Raw genomic sequence first — 17,520 nt, 5'->3', positions numbered from 1 at the left:
CATTCTCCAGGATAGGTCACATCTTGGGTCACAAATCAAGCCTCAGTAAATTTAAGAAAATTAATATCCTATCAAGCATCTTTTATGCCCACAATGCTATGAGATTAGAAATAAATTAAAGGGAAAAAAATGTAAAAAACACAAACACATGGAGGTTAAACACTACATGACTAAATAACCAAGAGATCACTGAAGAAATCAAAGAGGAAATCAAAAAACACCTAGAGACAATGAAAACATGACAATCCAAAACCTACGTGATGCAGCAAAAGCAGTTCTAAGAGGGTAGTTTATAGCTATATAAGCCTACCTCAAGAAACAAGAAAAATCCCAAATAAACAATCTAACCTTATACCTAAAGGAACTAGAGAAAGAACAAACAAAACCCAAAGCAGCAGAAGGAAAGAAATCACAAAGATCAGAGCAGAAATAAATGAAATAGAAACAAAGAAAACAATAGCAAAGATCAATAAAACTAAAAGCTGGTTCTTTGAGAAGATAAACAAAATTGATAAACTATTAGCAAGACATCAAGAAAAAGAGGGAGGGCTTCCCTGGTGGCGCAGTGGTTGAGAGTCCGCCTGCCGATGCAGGGGACACGCGTTCATGCCCCGGTCCGGGAAGATCCCACATGCCACGGAGCGGCTAGTCCCGTGAGCCATGGCCGCTGAGCCTGCACGTCCGGAGTCTGTGCTCCACAACCGGAGAGGCCACAAGAGTGACAGGCCCACATACCGCAAAAAAAAAAAAAAAGCAGAGGACTCAAATCAATAAAATTAGAAATGAAAAAAGAGGAGTTATAACAGACACCACAGAAATACAAAGTATTCTAAGAGACTACTACCAGCAACCCTATGCCAATAAAATGGACAACCTGGAAGAAATGGACAAATTCTTAGAAAGGTATAACCTTCCAAGACTGAACCAGAAAGAAATAGAAAATATGAACAGACCAATCACAAGTAATGAAATTGAAACTGTTATTAAAAATCTTACAACAAACAAAAGTCGAGGACCAGATGGCTTCACAGGTGAATTCTATCAAACATTTAGAGAAGAGCTAATACCCATCCTTCTCAAACTCTTCCAAAAAGTTGCGGAGGAAGGAACACTCCCAAACTCATTCTATGAGGCCACCATCACCCTGATACCAAAACCAGACAAAGATACTACAAAAAAAGAAAATTACAGACCAATATACTCATGAATATAGATGCAAAAATCCTCAACAAAATACTAGCAAACAGAATCCAACAACACATTAAAAGGATCATACACCATGATCAAGTGGGATTTATCTCAGGGATGCAAGGATTCTTCAATATATGCAAATCAATCAATGTGATACACCATACTAACAAATTAAAGAAGAAAAACCATATGATCACCTTAATAGATGCAGAAAAATTTTGACGAATTTCAACACCCATTTATGATAATAACTCTCCATATAGTGGGCATAGAAGGAACCCTACCTCAACATAATAAAGGCCAAACCCACGGCAAACATCATTCTCAATGCTGAAAAACTGAAAGCATTTCCTCTAAGATCAGGAACAAGACAAGGATGTCCACTCTCACCACTATTATTCAACATAGTTTTGGAAGTCCTAGCCACAGCAATCAGAGAAGAAAAAGAAATAAAGGGAATACAAATTGGAAAAGAAGAAAGAAAACTGTCACTGTTTGCAGATGACATGACACTATACATAGAGAGTCTTTAAGATGCCACCAGAAAACTACTAGAGCTAATCAATGAATCTGGTAAAGCTGCAGGATACAAAATTAACGCATAGAAATCTCTTGCATTCCTATACACTAGTGATGAAAAATCTGAAAGAGAAATTAAGGAAACACTTCCATTTATCATTGCAACAAAATGAATAAAATACCTAGGAATAAACCTTCCAAGGAGACAAAAGACCTGTATGCAGAAAACTATAAGACATGGATGAAAGAAATTAAAGATGATACCAACAGATGGAGACATATACCATGTTCTTGGATTGGAAGAATCAATATTGTGACAATGACTCTACTACCCAAAGCAATCTACAGATTCAATGCAATCCCTATCAAATTTCCAATGGCATTTTTTTACAGAACTAGAACCAGAAATCTTAAAATTTGTATGGAGACACAAAAGACCCTGAAGAGCCAAAGCAGTCTTGAGAGAAAAAAACGGAGCTAGAGGAATCAGACTCCCTAACTTCAGACTATATGACAAAGCTACAATAATCAAGACAGTATGGTACTGGCATAAAAACAGAAACATACATCAATGGAACAAGATAGAAAGTCCAGAGGTAAACCCACGCACCTTTGGTCAACTAATCGATGACAAAGGAGTCGAGGATATACAATGGAGAAAAGACAGTCTCTTCAATAAGTAGTGCTGGGAAAACTGGACAGCTACATGTAAAAGAATGAAATTAGAACACTCCCTAACACCATACACAAAAATAAACTCAAAATGGATTAGAGACCTAAATGTAAGACCGGACACTATACAACTCTTAGAGGAAAAACACAGGCAGAACACTCTTCGACATAAATCACAGCAAGATCTTTTTTGATCCACTTCCTAGAACAATGGAAATAAAAAAACAAACAAACAAAAAAACAAATGGGACCTAATGAAACTTTAAAGCTTTTGCACAGCAAAGGAAACCATAAACAAGATGAAAAGACAATTCTTAGAATAGGAGAAAATATTTGCAAATGAATCAATGGACAAAGGATTAATCTTCAAAATATATAAACAGCTCATGAAGCTCAATATTAAAAAGACAAAAAACCCAATCCAAAAATGGGCAGAAGACCTACATAGACATTTCTCCAAAGAAGACATACAGATGGCCAAGAAGCACATGAAAAGCTGCTCAACGTCACTAAGTATTAAAGAAACGCAAATCAAAACTACAGTGAGGTGTCACCTCACACTGGTTAGAATGGGCTTCATCAGAAAATCTACAAACAACAAATGCTGGAGAGGGTGTGGAGAAAAGGGAACCCTCTTGCACTATTGGTGGGAATGTAAACTGATACTGCCACTATGGAGAACAGTATGGAGGTTCCTTAAAAAACTAAAAATAGAATTACCATATGACCCAGCAATCCCACTACTGGGCATATATCCAGAGAAAACCACAATTCAAAAAGACACATGCAACCCAGTGTTCGTTGCAGGACTATTTACAATACCCAGGTCATGGAAGCAACCCTAATGCCCAACGACAGATGAATGGATAAAGAAGATGTGGTACATATATAAAATGGAATATTACTCAGCCTTAAAAAGGAACAAAATTGGGTCATTTGTTGAGACGTGGATGGATATAGAGACTGTCATACAGAGTGAAGTAAGTCAGAAAGAGAAAAACAAATATCGTATATTAACGCATATATGTGGAACCTAGAAAAATGGTACAGATGAACTAGTCTGCAGGGCAGAAATTGAGACACAGATGTAGAGAACAAATGTATGGACACCAAGGGGGGGGAAAGCGGCGGGGGTTGGAGGTGGTGGTGTGATGAATTGGGCGATTGGGATTGACATGTATACACTGATGTGTATAAAATTGATGACTAATAAGACCCTGCTGTATTAAAAAAATATAAAATAAAATTAAAAAAAAAACTTGCCCAACGCCATTCTGTTCCGTATCTTTACTTAGGTATACTTCAGGTAAGATTTATACTTTGCTTTAAAAAAACTCAAGACTATTTAATGTTTTAAAATTTGGTACAAGAGAACACACTGTAGGCAACTGTCGTTCTCTATAGCAGGAAAAAAGGGAAAGTTTTTGCCTTTTTCCATTTCTTAGAGACAGAGAAATGGCAAGCAGAAAAACCCAGTGATTCGTGAAGGCTCTCAAAAAAGTTCCACAGCAGGTTTTGCAGGCAGGGCCTTGGCCTTGGGTTGAGTTCCTAAGAGAATCTGTCTCACTGACCAAATGGCATTAAGTAGCAGCAGTCAGGTGAGTTATGGGGAGCTGGGGCGGCCCTGAGTCATAGAACCACAAGGAATCTAGTTTCCTGCCAATTCATGAAATACTAGACTGGAGGTGTCCAAAAGCTTTATGCAAGGGGACCAGCACGCATTAGGCTGATGATTGACAATATTCCATCGCTACCGTGCCCTTTGGAAATAGGATGCTAGACGTTTCCGATTTCTGCCATGTGGACTGGGTAACCTAGGAGAGTGTCTCTATACCTGAAGGAAACTGAAAACATGTTACACGATGAAGGTGACAAGGATGCTCAGTCAATGACTGGTAACAATGACAACAGCCGTGATGATAAATGAAAATGATGAAAAATGATTATTCATTTAAATAAACTGATAACTATATGTCTGTATTTTATTTCCAGGTGTGAAGATCAGGAAGCTAGAGGAACTATCATATTTTCCAGTACTTTAAACGTTTGGATCTATGAGAGAAAATATTAGTATACCATGTCCGTAATATCTGTAAGTGCCTCCTGCTGAGTGCTGGTGAAGAGGCCATGGCCATATAAGCCATATTTTATATCTTCAGGGCCAAACAATGAGATATTTGGAAATATCTAGGAATTGATTACAGGTAGAAAAAAAAATCACTGTCGAACATATTTATCCTTGACATAAAATTAATAGAGTATGGTAAAAATTTTAAATGCATCTCTAACATTATTTCTGTGTGCAAAATAGAGAGTACTGAGCTAAAAGTAAGAAAAATAATCTAGCCATGATGTATGCTTTCATGGCTGTATCAGTGAGTGAAAGCACGTCATAAACTCTTGGCAGCAGCTTTCTTTTACTGGGAAATGGTCATTTCTCTCCATTTGGCCTCAAGAGGGACTCAGGTATGCAAGCCAGGGAACCTGGAAAGAACACAGTTCTAGCTTCCACAGAAGGCAGTTCAACCTTGGAACACCCTGCAGGGACCATCTTCAACCTGGTTTTGAGATGACTGGTTTTCTCCACTTTGTTTCCACAATATAGGTTACCTAGATCTGACACCCACTGGCACGATAGGTTACCTTGCTGTATTGACATCACTGTGGGTCCAGAGATTATCATTATCTTTAATCCTCAGAAAAACCTCCTCAAGAGTCACATCGAAGAACTCTAGCCCAATAAGAACACCGTGCCTTTTTCTCTAACTAGTGAGAATAACTTGTTTCCAGAGTCATCTATAAGTTTCTTAAAATAATAGGAAGTAAACTTATTATAGAAATTCTGATGGATACCACCAGGCTCAGTGAAAATAAGGAAAGGGTAATTAAAGCAATGGATGAAGAGTGAGGCCCTTCCATATTTACCTAAAATGGGGGCTAACTGTCTCGGTTAATTAGAGCACAGTGAAAATGAGAAGACATGTATATGTTTGTTCATCACTTGGGCCTGATAGTTTCACACAAAGGAAAAATATTCAGACCCTCACCACCAAGCTTAGGCACCAGTGGGACAAACGCCTGCTGTGAACCACAAGAGGGCCAGGTGAAAAATAATTCAAGCACACGCTGACTTGATGGTGGGAGCAGTGGCATAATTTACACAAATGTTACAGCTGGGAAGGTTCTGGGCTGAAAGATCTCGCTAGATGGCACATAACGCTACAGGTATTTGACCATTAGCCCTCCCCTCTTTGTAAATATATTTTGTAAGAGAAAAGGTAAAGAAAGCTTTAATGTTTCCATATCTTCTGCTATCAAAAGTTCTCCAGAATCCAAGTAAGCACTCACCAAGTGACCTTTAACCCTGAGGTATATCTAATTCAGGAACAAATACCTGCTTTCCCTTTTTTTTTTTTTTTTAACAGATGTAATTCTGAAATGTAGATCACAATTTTTACAGACACTGGGGAGAGGGTCAGCAAGGGGATGGCGTGGCATTCAGGGGAGCACCACCACGAATGTCACGGCACCGTGATGCCCTGATAAACGGCTTGGTTGGAAGTCAAAGCAGTGGTTTTACTCTCAGCATGGCATCAACAAGATCTGAAGCACATCTTCCATCTATTTGAGCCTCAGTAAAACACGGATAATAGCATTTCCCCTACTTACTGAGATGCACCACAAGGTATTAAATAGCAGCATTTGGAAGGAAGGCACTGAGCACTACAAAAATGTGAGATGAATTATTAGCATACGAGTCCACAAGGATAAAGAGTGAAAAAGCGAGTCAACCCCCGGCACGTTTGGACCACGTGCCAGGTGTTTGGTGCAGGACAAACATCTGGATGTGTGATTATATTTTGTATTCTTCCTTCAGCTGTTAGAATATTCTAAATATTAGGGATCAGCAAAAAATTACTTTGAGCTTTGAAAATGGGACCTGGTGAAAAGTTTAGACTATTAATTGGGAGCTGGCAGAATGCTTTCAAGAATGATAACAGACCAGGCTGAGAAAAACCTTTCTGTCATATATACAGAAAGGCTTCTGTCGTAAGGGCAAAGGCTCCAAATCAGGAGGAAGCTTCAGCAGTTCTCTTTGCCAGCATCCTCTTATAGCATTTCTTCTTCTACCCTTAGAATTTCCAGTTGTATAATTCAGTTATGTATTAGGACAAGGTGTTAGAACACTTTGCGGGTTCCAACTGATTTGGATGATAATGAGTTAACATACAATGGGCAGCACTTCTAGATTCTACAAGAGTCACTGCTTCCCCCCTCCCCCCAAGGAAAAAGCAAACGTCAATGCTACTTTATTAATTTTTAATTATGTCTAAATTGAAGCCCAGTATTCCTTTTCCTGATGCAGATACCACTTATGGTGTGATTTCAGTCAAAACATTTTCTTAGTCTCTATTAATCCCTTCTCTGTAAAGGAAAATGACATTTGCTATTTATCTCTCTGAAAGCATACTGAAATAACTTTATTTTCCCCAAATGCATATTATGTATACACAAAATAAGTATTTTCTACGTTCTTACTGAAGTTTAAAATATTGTCTTTTTAATGGGATAGGATGGCCTCAAGTTTGACTATAACTGTACAAAATGCTCGAGGAACTGTCTTTTTGCCACAAACATCAAGCAGATTAAAAATCTTGAGGACAAACAATATTTACAGATACTGACAATTCCTTCTCAGCTTGGGGCCATTCTGTACTTCACAGTTTGGACAAAACCATTCTGTAAACTGCTGCAGATACAACTCTTAGAGTTAAAAGTCCCAAGATTAAGTCCTGAGCCACAGCTTTGCAGGGGAATATTTTTTATATTGCCTCTGGAAATACCACAATTTAGATAGAGCAGTGATATCAGACAAAGTTGAAAAGCACACTGCTGTTACAGAGTAGTCTGTTTTCCTGATTCTCAGAGCCTTAATATTTTAAGACTGACATTACTCATTATGACTGAGCCATCTGCCCGCGACAATCTTCCATGGCTCAGGGACCAGGAGTGACTGGATGTGATGGGAAGCTGGGGTGCAACCAGCCTGCTCAAGCAGATTGAGCCCTGAGGCTCAGCGAGCCAGCAAAGAATTGGACAGACAAGATTATTCCATTACATCCAGTTCTGCTGAGGTCATGGAGTCCTGCCTTGTTTAAATTAGACTTTACGCCATATTTAGTCAACCCTCATAGAGTTAAAAGTTTAGTGTCTCTGTTGTCTTCAGTTGGCCAAGTCTACATCAGGCTGCAAGCCATAACACTCAATTAAACCAAACAGTTCTGGCTGCAGAGCTAGTCAACACGCAGTGTTAGGTGCCTGTAGCCGAGAACCATCCTCCCTGATAATGTGAAAGAAAACGGACCCACAATTCACAGAGCCATCAGGAAAACTGCTGATGCTCTAAGGCTGCAGTGTACAGTATCATCGTTTTTCTCCAGATAAGCTAAGACAAGAGGGACTTTCTCCAGGGAGAGCCTGTCTGACTGCACACAGGCATCTACACCCGCCCCACACCATGTGCCAATCATCTTTACTATAGTCTATTTTTTTCTTCTTCGATATTTAACTTCTATTTTCACGAGGTCCACGTTTCTTTGCTCACTTTGATTAATTTTATCCTCCATCAGTTTAACTTAAACCAGACCAATAATTCTTACGGGAGAAACATTTAAGAGGGGTCACTTTATCGGGCAGATCCAATAGATACGTAACATGCAAATTACAGAGTAATAAATTAATCCTAACTTATTACCCTGTGAATTAGGATTGAATGGCAAAGTAAGTCTTATTTTTGGCATTCTCCCTTTTCAGTGATCACACACTGCAATCTTCACAATAAATAATTTTGCTTTAGTAAGTGGCTCTGCAGACCCCTGGTTATTAGGGACAGCTCAGGTCACAGTCACCCCCGAAGCCTCCCATCAGTTGCCTCTCAGTATGAGTTTGCATGTAGGAATGGTTACTGCTGCCCAGAAGAAGCCTGTCTGATGTTAATTAACTCATCAGTTCCCCTCTACTCTCCCTGCACTCACCTTGGGGATGCTGAGCTGTTCCTGGGGAGGAAGATGATACCGTGAGAGCCTCTTGCGAGTCTAGAGATGAAGGGCAATGGCTCAGGCGGGTGGGTGAGGCAGGGGCTGCCGGTGAGGTCAGGTCCAAGGAGAGGTCAGCTCTGCCCCGGCTCACACTTCGGCTTCTCAGTTCCTTCTCATGCGCCTCAGCTGCCAACTGCTCCAAGTATTTGTATCTGAAAGTTAAATTCCAAAGGGTTTCCGTAAAAAGAAAGAGGAGCCCGTGGCTGATGCTTGTTTATGGATGAAACACCTGCAGAGTGAGCTGGTTTCCTGATGCACAGAGTACAGCGCAGGGCTGGCTGGAGGGCCCGTCTGCCAAAAACACCCAGCAAAGCCAAGATGCTAATGATTAAAAATCCTGCATCATTCATAACCAAACAAACAGGGGGAAGTGGCAACATCACAGTCTCCAGACACTAGATCCCTGCTGCAGAATCCTATTTTGCTCTTTTAGGAAACATTTGTACCAGCAAGCAAAACAGCATTAATGACCATCAAAAAGCCCCAGCAGTGACAGCTGAAAACCACACTCCCTCAGAGCTCGCAGCTGTGAAATGCGAGGGTGCCTTGGTGCGGCAGAGAGGAACAATGCCCCAAAATACCAAAAGGTTGTTGGACGAAGCCCTCTCTGGATTTCTGAACCTGCTTCAATGCTAACAGCAATGTGGCTGGAATTCACTTTGTTCTCTCGGTGTCGACCATGGAAAGTTTTTTATATTCTAAAATATTTCTGAGTAGGACTCAGACATCCAATAGCTTGGACCTGACGTCACATATAGTTTATTCATCAAAGTCAGTTTAAAAGAACAAAGATACATCTGTTTTGCATTTCAGGCAGGCAGAACCCAGTAACTGTTTATTAAGACCAGCTACCAATCATCTTCCTCATAGTGTGCTTTATAGATCAGACCAAAATAACTTTGAAATATGTGCCTCTTCCAGATGTCTGCTAATTTTACCCACCATTATTTGTTCAGGAATAAATTTATGAACTCAGCTGTAGCAGGTTTCTGACTATCGTACCCTCCATGAAACTTTGAGACAGCTTATTCCAGACCCTCCCTCACATCCATCCAGGTTCACTGCTTCAGTTTCTTCCAATGGGCAGGCCCCCACCCCCAGACACTGCACACCGCACTTTTACTTCAGCCTGATAAGAAAGGCAGAGCGCACAAGTAAAACCTTTCAGAAGGATGCATTTAAAAAGCACGTGTTTCTTCGTCCATCCTTCGGGGGGCGTGGCCCCCCACATCTGTAGTCATCACCCCTTCTCTCTGCCAGTCCCAAGGCAGTCAGTCTGCCCTTCAGGACAGGCTTGCACACGCGTCTCCCTCCGGGAGGCCTGCCTTGACCACCACAGCTGGAAGTGATCCTGGCCTTGCCTCTGAACTCATGTCGGATATGTAGTCCATTCAACTCAGATGGCATTTTACATTTACTGCCCGGCATATGTAGTCGTCTTTTCACGCGTGCAGGTCTGTTTTCAACAAACAGATAATAGGATTTTTGAGACCAGGAAGGTTACCATCCTTTGCCCTTTCCTTCGGCACTGTGCATTCGTTGGCCGACGGGAAGCAGGCGACGTGTGCATTGAGGGACCTGCCAAGCAGTAGCCTACCTGTACGTCTCCCTGCAGCCCAGGGCACCAGGGGGCAGAGCCAGCTGACTGCACTTTCCTGGGGAGTGAGTGTACTTTCATGGTGAATCTCTGATAAAAGACGTGGGACGGATCTGCATTTACAAACGTCTGCGTCACCCTTACCGGGTGAAGCTAGACCCAGAAAGAAAGCTTTAGAAACTCTGGACTTTCCTTGCCAACAATGTCACCTCTCGAACAGCGCGAGAGGGGCCAAAAGGAAGATATTTCTGAACTTGAATCAGACCAGCAAGGAAAAACCACCTGGCTGTGGAAGTGACAGGAAACGTGGAAGAAAGTGTTCTTGAGGGCAAGAGTCAGAGCCCATATTTTAAAAAGTCTGGGGGCAAACGGAAGGCCAGGAATGCTACGAGCCCAGGAGGAGTTCCTGAGCACAGGTGTGCCCACATGGAGTCCAAGCCGTCTGCGACAGGATGGGGGACAGGAAGGAACAAAGTGCAAACCAAGGGGCCTGCACATGTCCAGGAGATCGGAATCCTGGAGGAGGGAAACAGTGCCCTAACAAAATCAGAAGGGTCCAGGGAGAGAGGTAAGAAAGCCTCACACAAAAGACTTCAGGCCAGGAGGACAACCGATCACTAACCTCCATTCAGCTGGCCTGGCCCTGGACCTGGCCTCTCCATTCCCCTCCCTGTGGGCAGCCAAGCTAGCAGGTATGTACTGGCAGCCAAAGGGTTCACCCCATTTTCCGGGGGACCCCAGGGGTGGCTCATCCAGGTTCTGGGTGGACATGACTCGAAGACTACTCCTGTGCACCCCTCGGCTCACAGATGTCATCCCTGAGGATCCTTTAGACAGGGGGAGAGTCAGGGGTTGAAGCTGAATCATTCCGAGGATGTTTACATGGTAAACAAAAATGGCAGGGGAAGGGGCACGGGGCCTTACTAAATGGGTAGAAATTTTCAGTTCTACAGATAAAGAGTTCTGGAGGCTGGTTGCACAAATACGTGAATGTATTTAACACTACTGAATTATACACTTAAAAATGGTTAAAATAACAAATTTTATGTTATGTGTATTTTTCCACAATTAAAAACTTTAAAAAATGGAAGGGGTGGGGAGGCCCAGGTGTCAAGAACCACTAAATCTTTCAGTGTTCCCCCGAGATGGGCCAGAGTGGGGAGGGTAAACGGGCGTGCACGGGGAAAGCCAGGCTACCCGGCATGGAGAGCTATCTCCCACAGAACCTGGGGAGGAAGCTGGACCTATATCCCGACCTTCCCTTAGACAGTGACTCTAAGTGGTACTTGATCTAGGAGCCCGCCAGCCCATCTGATGACTGTCACATCTCTGGCTGCCTAGCAACACCACCCCCAACCCACAGACTCTGATGTAGCCTCCCAGGTACAAAGCACTGGGTTTTCTATCCACAGACCACAGCCCCGCAAAAAAGACTTTTTCACCTTTGCTACCCTTGTTGAAACAGTCTCATTGTCCTGCCTGTCCATGTCTTTGTCTTTTCGTTATTTATTAAATGTTCTGTTGCGTGCCTGTCATGTGCTAAAAACTGCAGTAGGCACTAGAGATTTAATAATACATAAGAAAAACCCCACCTTCTTGGCACTCATAGTTCAGGCGGAGGTACAGAAACAAACTTTGGTATGAGCTCAATACCCAACAGGGTTGCAGGTGGCAGGGCTGGTACTGCCATCAAGGGCACATACGATCATCTCTTTTCGCAGGGTCCAATAGAAACCCTGCTTGACTTTCAACTATACCGACTTACTAATGACTCTTCCTGCCACCCAACTACTCGGAAATTCTACCTTACATTAAATCAAAACCTGGCTCCCTCTAAGTTCTACTGTGTCCACAGACCGTGCTCAGAACCCTCTCTTACTGCTTCATGATCACTTTCAGGCATAATTTCCCAAATCCTTGCCCAGTCCCAACTTCCTCCCTTGCACTCTGTCCTCAGAACCTGTTTCCCATAAGGTACCTCCTCTCCATGTCCCGCTGTCTCCCTCAGACTACTCTCCACCCTGACCCCCACCCCACTCCAATAGTTCCCAGCCTGCATCTCATTCCTTACCACATCTAAAAAAGGATTATTCATGAATGTCAAGTCAATCAATATCAGAGAGATCCTCTCTTATAATACTTTAAAAAAATTAGAAATGAACCTAACAGAAACTTACTCTGGGTTTGCACCATTACCAATAAAACACTGCCTGAAATTATGGAATGAGATGACATGGATTGAAATTTTAAAATTACAAAATTCATTACCCCTCAAAATAGCAAAATGACATTTATCTTGTTACACTCGATGATATGAACCTCAAAAACCCTCTGCTGTGCCTCTTGCTGTCTTTTTGAGTCTTTGCATTAGGGGACAGAGTCATGGGACCAAACAAATATGAAGAGTTATAGAGTCCTCTTCCATGTCTCTTTCCACCTCTGATCTCCATTAGTTTCCCCATCCATTTCCAAATTCCATTACACTTGGAAATCTTATCTTTTCCTGGCTTAACAGGAATTCCCAACTGCTTTCCAACAAGGGATGAAAGTATATCTCCCTCACTTCCATCTTTACCAGGTAATTCAAGCACCCAACTAACCAGGAAAAGTGGCTGGTCCAAATCAAAGGAAAATGCTTGGCTGCTTCCCCAAACCTCTGGGGGAACAGGGGTGGGCTGTAAGGAAGGAGTCCCCCGTGGAGCCATGAAGAGCCCACTCCTGCACCAGCTAAGAACGCCCAGGCAGATGGGTGGTGTGGGGCTGAGGTCGGAGAGCAGAACAACAAGGGAGAGAAGAGGAGTGGAAGACTCCTCTGCATAAATTTTCCAGGTATAAGTGATGCTCCACTTTGGGGGAAAGAGCAGTAAATAATACTCGGAAAGAGGTAGTAGCCCTAAGTGATTTGGGAAAAATTTGAGGTCAGTCTGAATCAATTCAGACCTTGACACAGCACCTGGTCATCTCTCCAGGAGCTTTGAGGACTTGCCTGTGCAGACATAACATGACATTCAAGTTGTCCAAAAGTTCAAAAAAGTGCAGAATCTGGTGGGGAATCTAAAAAATAAAATTTGATTTCTTAAACCTGGGTATATACGTCATGTCCCCCAATGTCAAAAACAGGTACTAATTAGACACAAAAAAGTCTCTTTGTTTCTTTGCCAGCAACTTTCACTCTAAACTTGCTGTGGCCACAACTGATTACCAGGATGGCAACAATCTAACAGAATGCCGGAATTAAAGCAATGCCATGGTTTTGTTTATGAGGCTGACGTAAGCATCTAATTTTTAAATTGAACACAGGCAGTATCCACTCTTCCCTGCCTCAGACTGTCCTGATCTATTTAGCTGATGGTGTCTAAAAAAAATTAGCACAATTCCACTTTTTATTGGCATAATTCAGAGACTGTTAGGTTCCTGACTGGCTCTGGCATGAACTCAGCCTTTCAGCTCTCCATGCAGTAACCCCATCTGGTGGTGGAGGGAATAACTGCAGGCTGTACAGTGCTAGGGGGTAAACTTGCCTTTTGCTGGTCTACTTCCAAAAACAATTTCCTGTGCTTATCTAAGTTTACCAGACACTGAATACATTAACTTGGCATGGTTTAATGGGATTCAAAGTATGTTGCTATTGAAATGAACATTGAAATGGTTTACAGCTTAAATATTTTAAAGCTGTTGGTTCTTTTGCTCATTTATCCGATACATCCTTCTTAAGTGCCTGCTATGTGCAAGCCCTGTGGCGGGCACTGGGACACCAAGGAAAATCAGGTATGGTTCCTGCCATCCAGGAACTGAGTGCGGTTCAGTAGGAAGACAGGCAAATGATCAGGCATCTCCATGGAGAGGCTCAGGAGGGTGTGGCACCCCAGTCAGTGCATGGCATAGTGTGTGTGCTCAAATATTTGTTGAAGAAATGCTGAACAAGTGACTTGGAAACACACAGGAGGGACACCTAACCCAGGCTCAGCAGTGGTGGGGCAAAGCATTTAAAATATATACCATATGCCAATATGCCAAATGAATATGCTTATTTGGTGAACAGTTTTGGAGGAACAGACACATATCTCACACCATGAGGGCACTAAATAATAAATCTGTACTTTCTTGGAAAATTGAGATAACCAGGACACTCTATTCTGCAAAATGCCAGGTACCCAAGGTCTTAGGTGTCTTAGGTGAAGCTGTTATATTTTAATTAACACAGTCTCCTCTGCATGCCTGGTTGAGTGCAAAGTCACGTGCCATTTGGTTACAATGGGAAAGAAACAAATACAAATACAAACCTTTCTTCTCTTGCTTGTCTTTGCTCTTCTCTTTTGTCTAAATATTCTCGGCTAATGGAAATATGCAGAAGAAATGAAATGGGAAAGGAAAAGAACAGAATTAGATGCTCATAAAATTGCCAAGAAATCATTAACAGAGTATATAATGAAAGCCCACTATCGTATCAGAAATGGAAAGTGGTTGTCATTGAATTTTTAAAAAATAAATATAAAGGCTATACTTTAAAAGTACTAAATATAATGAGTTTTCGATAAGATCATAGGGATGAAAACATGGGACTACTGGATTCACTCAGAGACTTTGCTAATTACTCTTCAGAAAGAAGACTAAGTATACGAGGGGAGGGGAGATAAAAACACTTTTAAAAGTTAAAACAATTCATAAATAAAATATGGCAATGACAAGCAAGCAACAGCTTTCAGAAGTGATTAACACATAATCAAGCTCTGGTAACTCCCCAACATTCATCTCAAGAATTAAATCTGAGTGGGCCCAAGTGTCTTGGCCATTTTGTGTTGCACTCTACAGTTTGCACGTTCCTTCCAGGGCCCAGGATTCTTTCTCCGCATCCCTCACATTCTCGGTTTCTAAGCAGGGATCACTGGAAGCTCTTGCTTTGTGCATTCCCTCTTGTCTTTATCCACAAGATGTCCAAATTTGTCTAATTTTAATGTTTGTTTTTCTGTTCCTACTGGAGAGGTTCCAACTTGAATCTAAGTTTAAGACTGTGTGGTCAGTCACTTCTCAGTTAACCATTTGTTTTCCTGGAGAATTCTGACATCACAGTTTTCTACCTCACAAGGTAGCTTAAGTACTCCACCCCTCTGTGCACTGATAACTGGATATAAAGGGGCACTAAGTCAGAGCAACTAAAGCAGGTTAGGAGAGGGAGAAAAAGCAACAAAGACACAAATTTGTTATCATTTATAAACATCCATTCTCATCACTTACCACACTAGAAATAATATTTCCCATAACCCAGGAAACTTAAGATCATATTCGACAAAAATAACAACAGATAAGAATGCTTTGCAAAGAAAAAAGCACAAGGATCATGAGTAACTTAAATCAATGAAGTGGCTGATAAAGGATCAGCCATTTGGGTAATCCCAGGGACTACTCTATAAAGCTTTTCCTATTTCCTTCTTTGAATTTCTTTTCATTCACATCCTCAGATTTTCAGAATGGAACTGAAGTCATCATAATAAATAGTTCTCTGCAGTCTTTACTGACGATCAGCATTCCTTTCTGGACAAGGATTATTTTGCCAGGGTCTCTCTATGCTCTTAAATGACGAGTGAGATCCTTTTATGACCAAGAGGAAATAGTGAATAGCTATGAACGTGATCTCTGAAGACAGGTTGCCCGGGTCTAATTCTCACTCTGCCAACATGTGTGCTGAATATATATTACAATGCACTCTTGTCCTATTCTTCTGGGACTTCAAAGATATAAAGACTAGATGTATTGTTTCACAGGTCCATGAGGCACTGTTCATTTTTTTCAATATTTTGTTTTGTCTTTCAGATTGGAGAATTTCTGTTGTTTTAACATCAAATTCACTGACTCTTTCTTCTCTCATTTCTATTCTGCTGTTGAAACCATTCAATGAATTTTTTATTTTGGTTATTGTATTTTTCAGTTCTACAAGTATTTCCATTTGGTTCTTCTTTATATCTTCTATTTCTCTGCAGAGACTTTTCATTTGTTTCCAGAGTATTTGTCTTTATATCTTAGAACATGTTTATAATAACTGCTTTAAAGTCTTTGTCTGATAATGACAATATCTATGTCCGTTTGTGGTTAGCACATTTTGATTCTCTTTTCCTTTAAGAGTTTTCCTGTTTTTCTATGACAAGTTGTTTTGGATTGCATTCTGTACATTTTAGGTATTTTGTAATGAGACTCTGGACATTATTTAAATTCTATGAAGAATCTTGATTGTTTTCTTTTAGCAGGCAATCAACTAAGTCAAGCTCAGCCGGCAAGTTCTGACTGCCTTCTGATATCGGTTCCAATGTTAGCTCAGTGTTCAAATATTTTTAGTGCTATTCACATCAGGCCCTTATATGCACCACCCAGTGGCCAGTCTGGGACCTGAGTGTGTTCCACTCAGTACTTAGTTCTTAAAGCCTGTGGTATGCTGTTTAGGTCCTGAGCCACATGTGCACAAAACTAGAGAGGATCTCAGGATTGGTCTCTTGATGTCTCTCCTCTTTGTGGCTTTCCCATCATTTTCTGGATTCCCTGGGTCTCCCTTCCTGGTCCTCTAGCCAGAAAGCTTGGGCTTTATTTTCCCTGCTCTGCTGCAGACTTTCAGTAATTCTATCTGCATATAGGGCAATGAAGCAGGATGACACAGAGGAAAAAAAGTGCTCTTGCAGTCATGCTCTTCTGATCACAGGAAGGGTTCCCTCCCTCAGAGTTTTAGGCACCTGCCTGGACACTGCTGCCATCACTGTGCTTCTGTAACAATATAGCTTGGAGGCTGGGGTAGGAGAGAAGAAAAAAATAAGAAAAAACAGGAGACTTCTCAACTCTCTGACCCTCAGGAATTCCTTTTGCAGCTCCCCGGTCCAGAAAAAGAGGGCTTCTTTTACAGCTCTTTCAGTTCACACTTGGTATGTGATTCTGAGTTTTGGAGTGCTGTTGAGTACATGCCATGTGATACTGGAGGGAAAAAATGGTAAACTCTCACTGGTTTGGTGGAGCTTTGAATGCTAGTCTCCATCGCCAATTCACCTGCTCCCTTTCACAGTTCAGAGTTCTCAGAGCTCCATGCTTTAAATCTGTCCATGATTTATGGTTGCACTGAATGATGTGGTAGAAGAGACAGGAGGGAGTGTGCTGATTCCATCTTTCCCAGAACTGGTACCCTGTTTTAAGAGGTTTTCAATCAAAATCTTTAGATGTGTCAGCTAATCTCTGAATTTTCCATGTGTTTCAGTCAGATTCTCTGCTGCTATTTGGTGGTGAAATATGTGAATCTCTCAGAAGGCACTGAATCAGGAAGCATTTAACCTGTTCCAGTGGTTTTACAAATCGGCCTTTCCAAAAGTGACAACTTCCAGAGCTACCTCATGAGAAATGGTGCATACAGGTCTGGTCTTTCCATATATCATTTGGTAGAAATCTGACAGCTCAAGGTATATACCACAC

The 17,520-nt window shown here is 41.6% G+C and overlaps 1 protein-coding gene across 1 annotated transcript in view; it reads right to left on the bottom strand.

Moving 5' to 3' along the window:
- The window catches only part of FHOD3 (formin homology 2 domain containing 3), a 493,214-nt gene that overhangs the window by 99,726 nt on the left and 375,968 nt on the right, over positions 1 to 17,520 (bottom strand). The window contains exon 13 of the mRNA XM_060029530.1: positions 8,418 to 8,632. Within this exon, the coding sequence (XP_059885513.1) occupies positions 8,418 to 8,632 (215 nt within the window). The remainder of the gene's footprint in view (positions 1 to 8,417; positions 8,633 to 17,520) is intronic.

The sequence above is a fragment of the Delphinus delphis genome, chromosome 13, assembly GCF_949987515.2.
Source record: "Delphinus delphis chromosome 13, mDelDel1.2, whole genome shotgun sequence".
NCBI lineage: Eukaryota > Metazoa > Chordata > Mammalia > Artiodactyla > Delphinidae > Delphinus > Delphinus delphis.
This window is presented reverse-complemented; position numbering and strand designations above follow the sequence as displayed.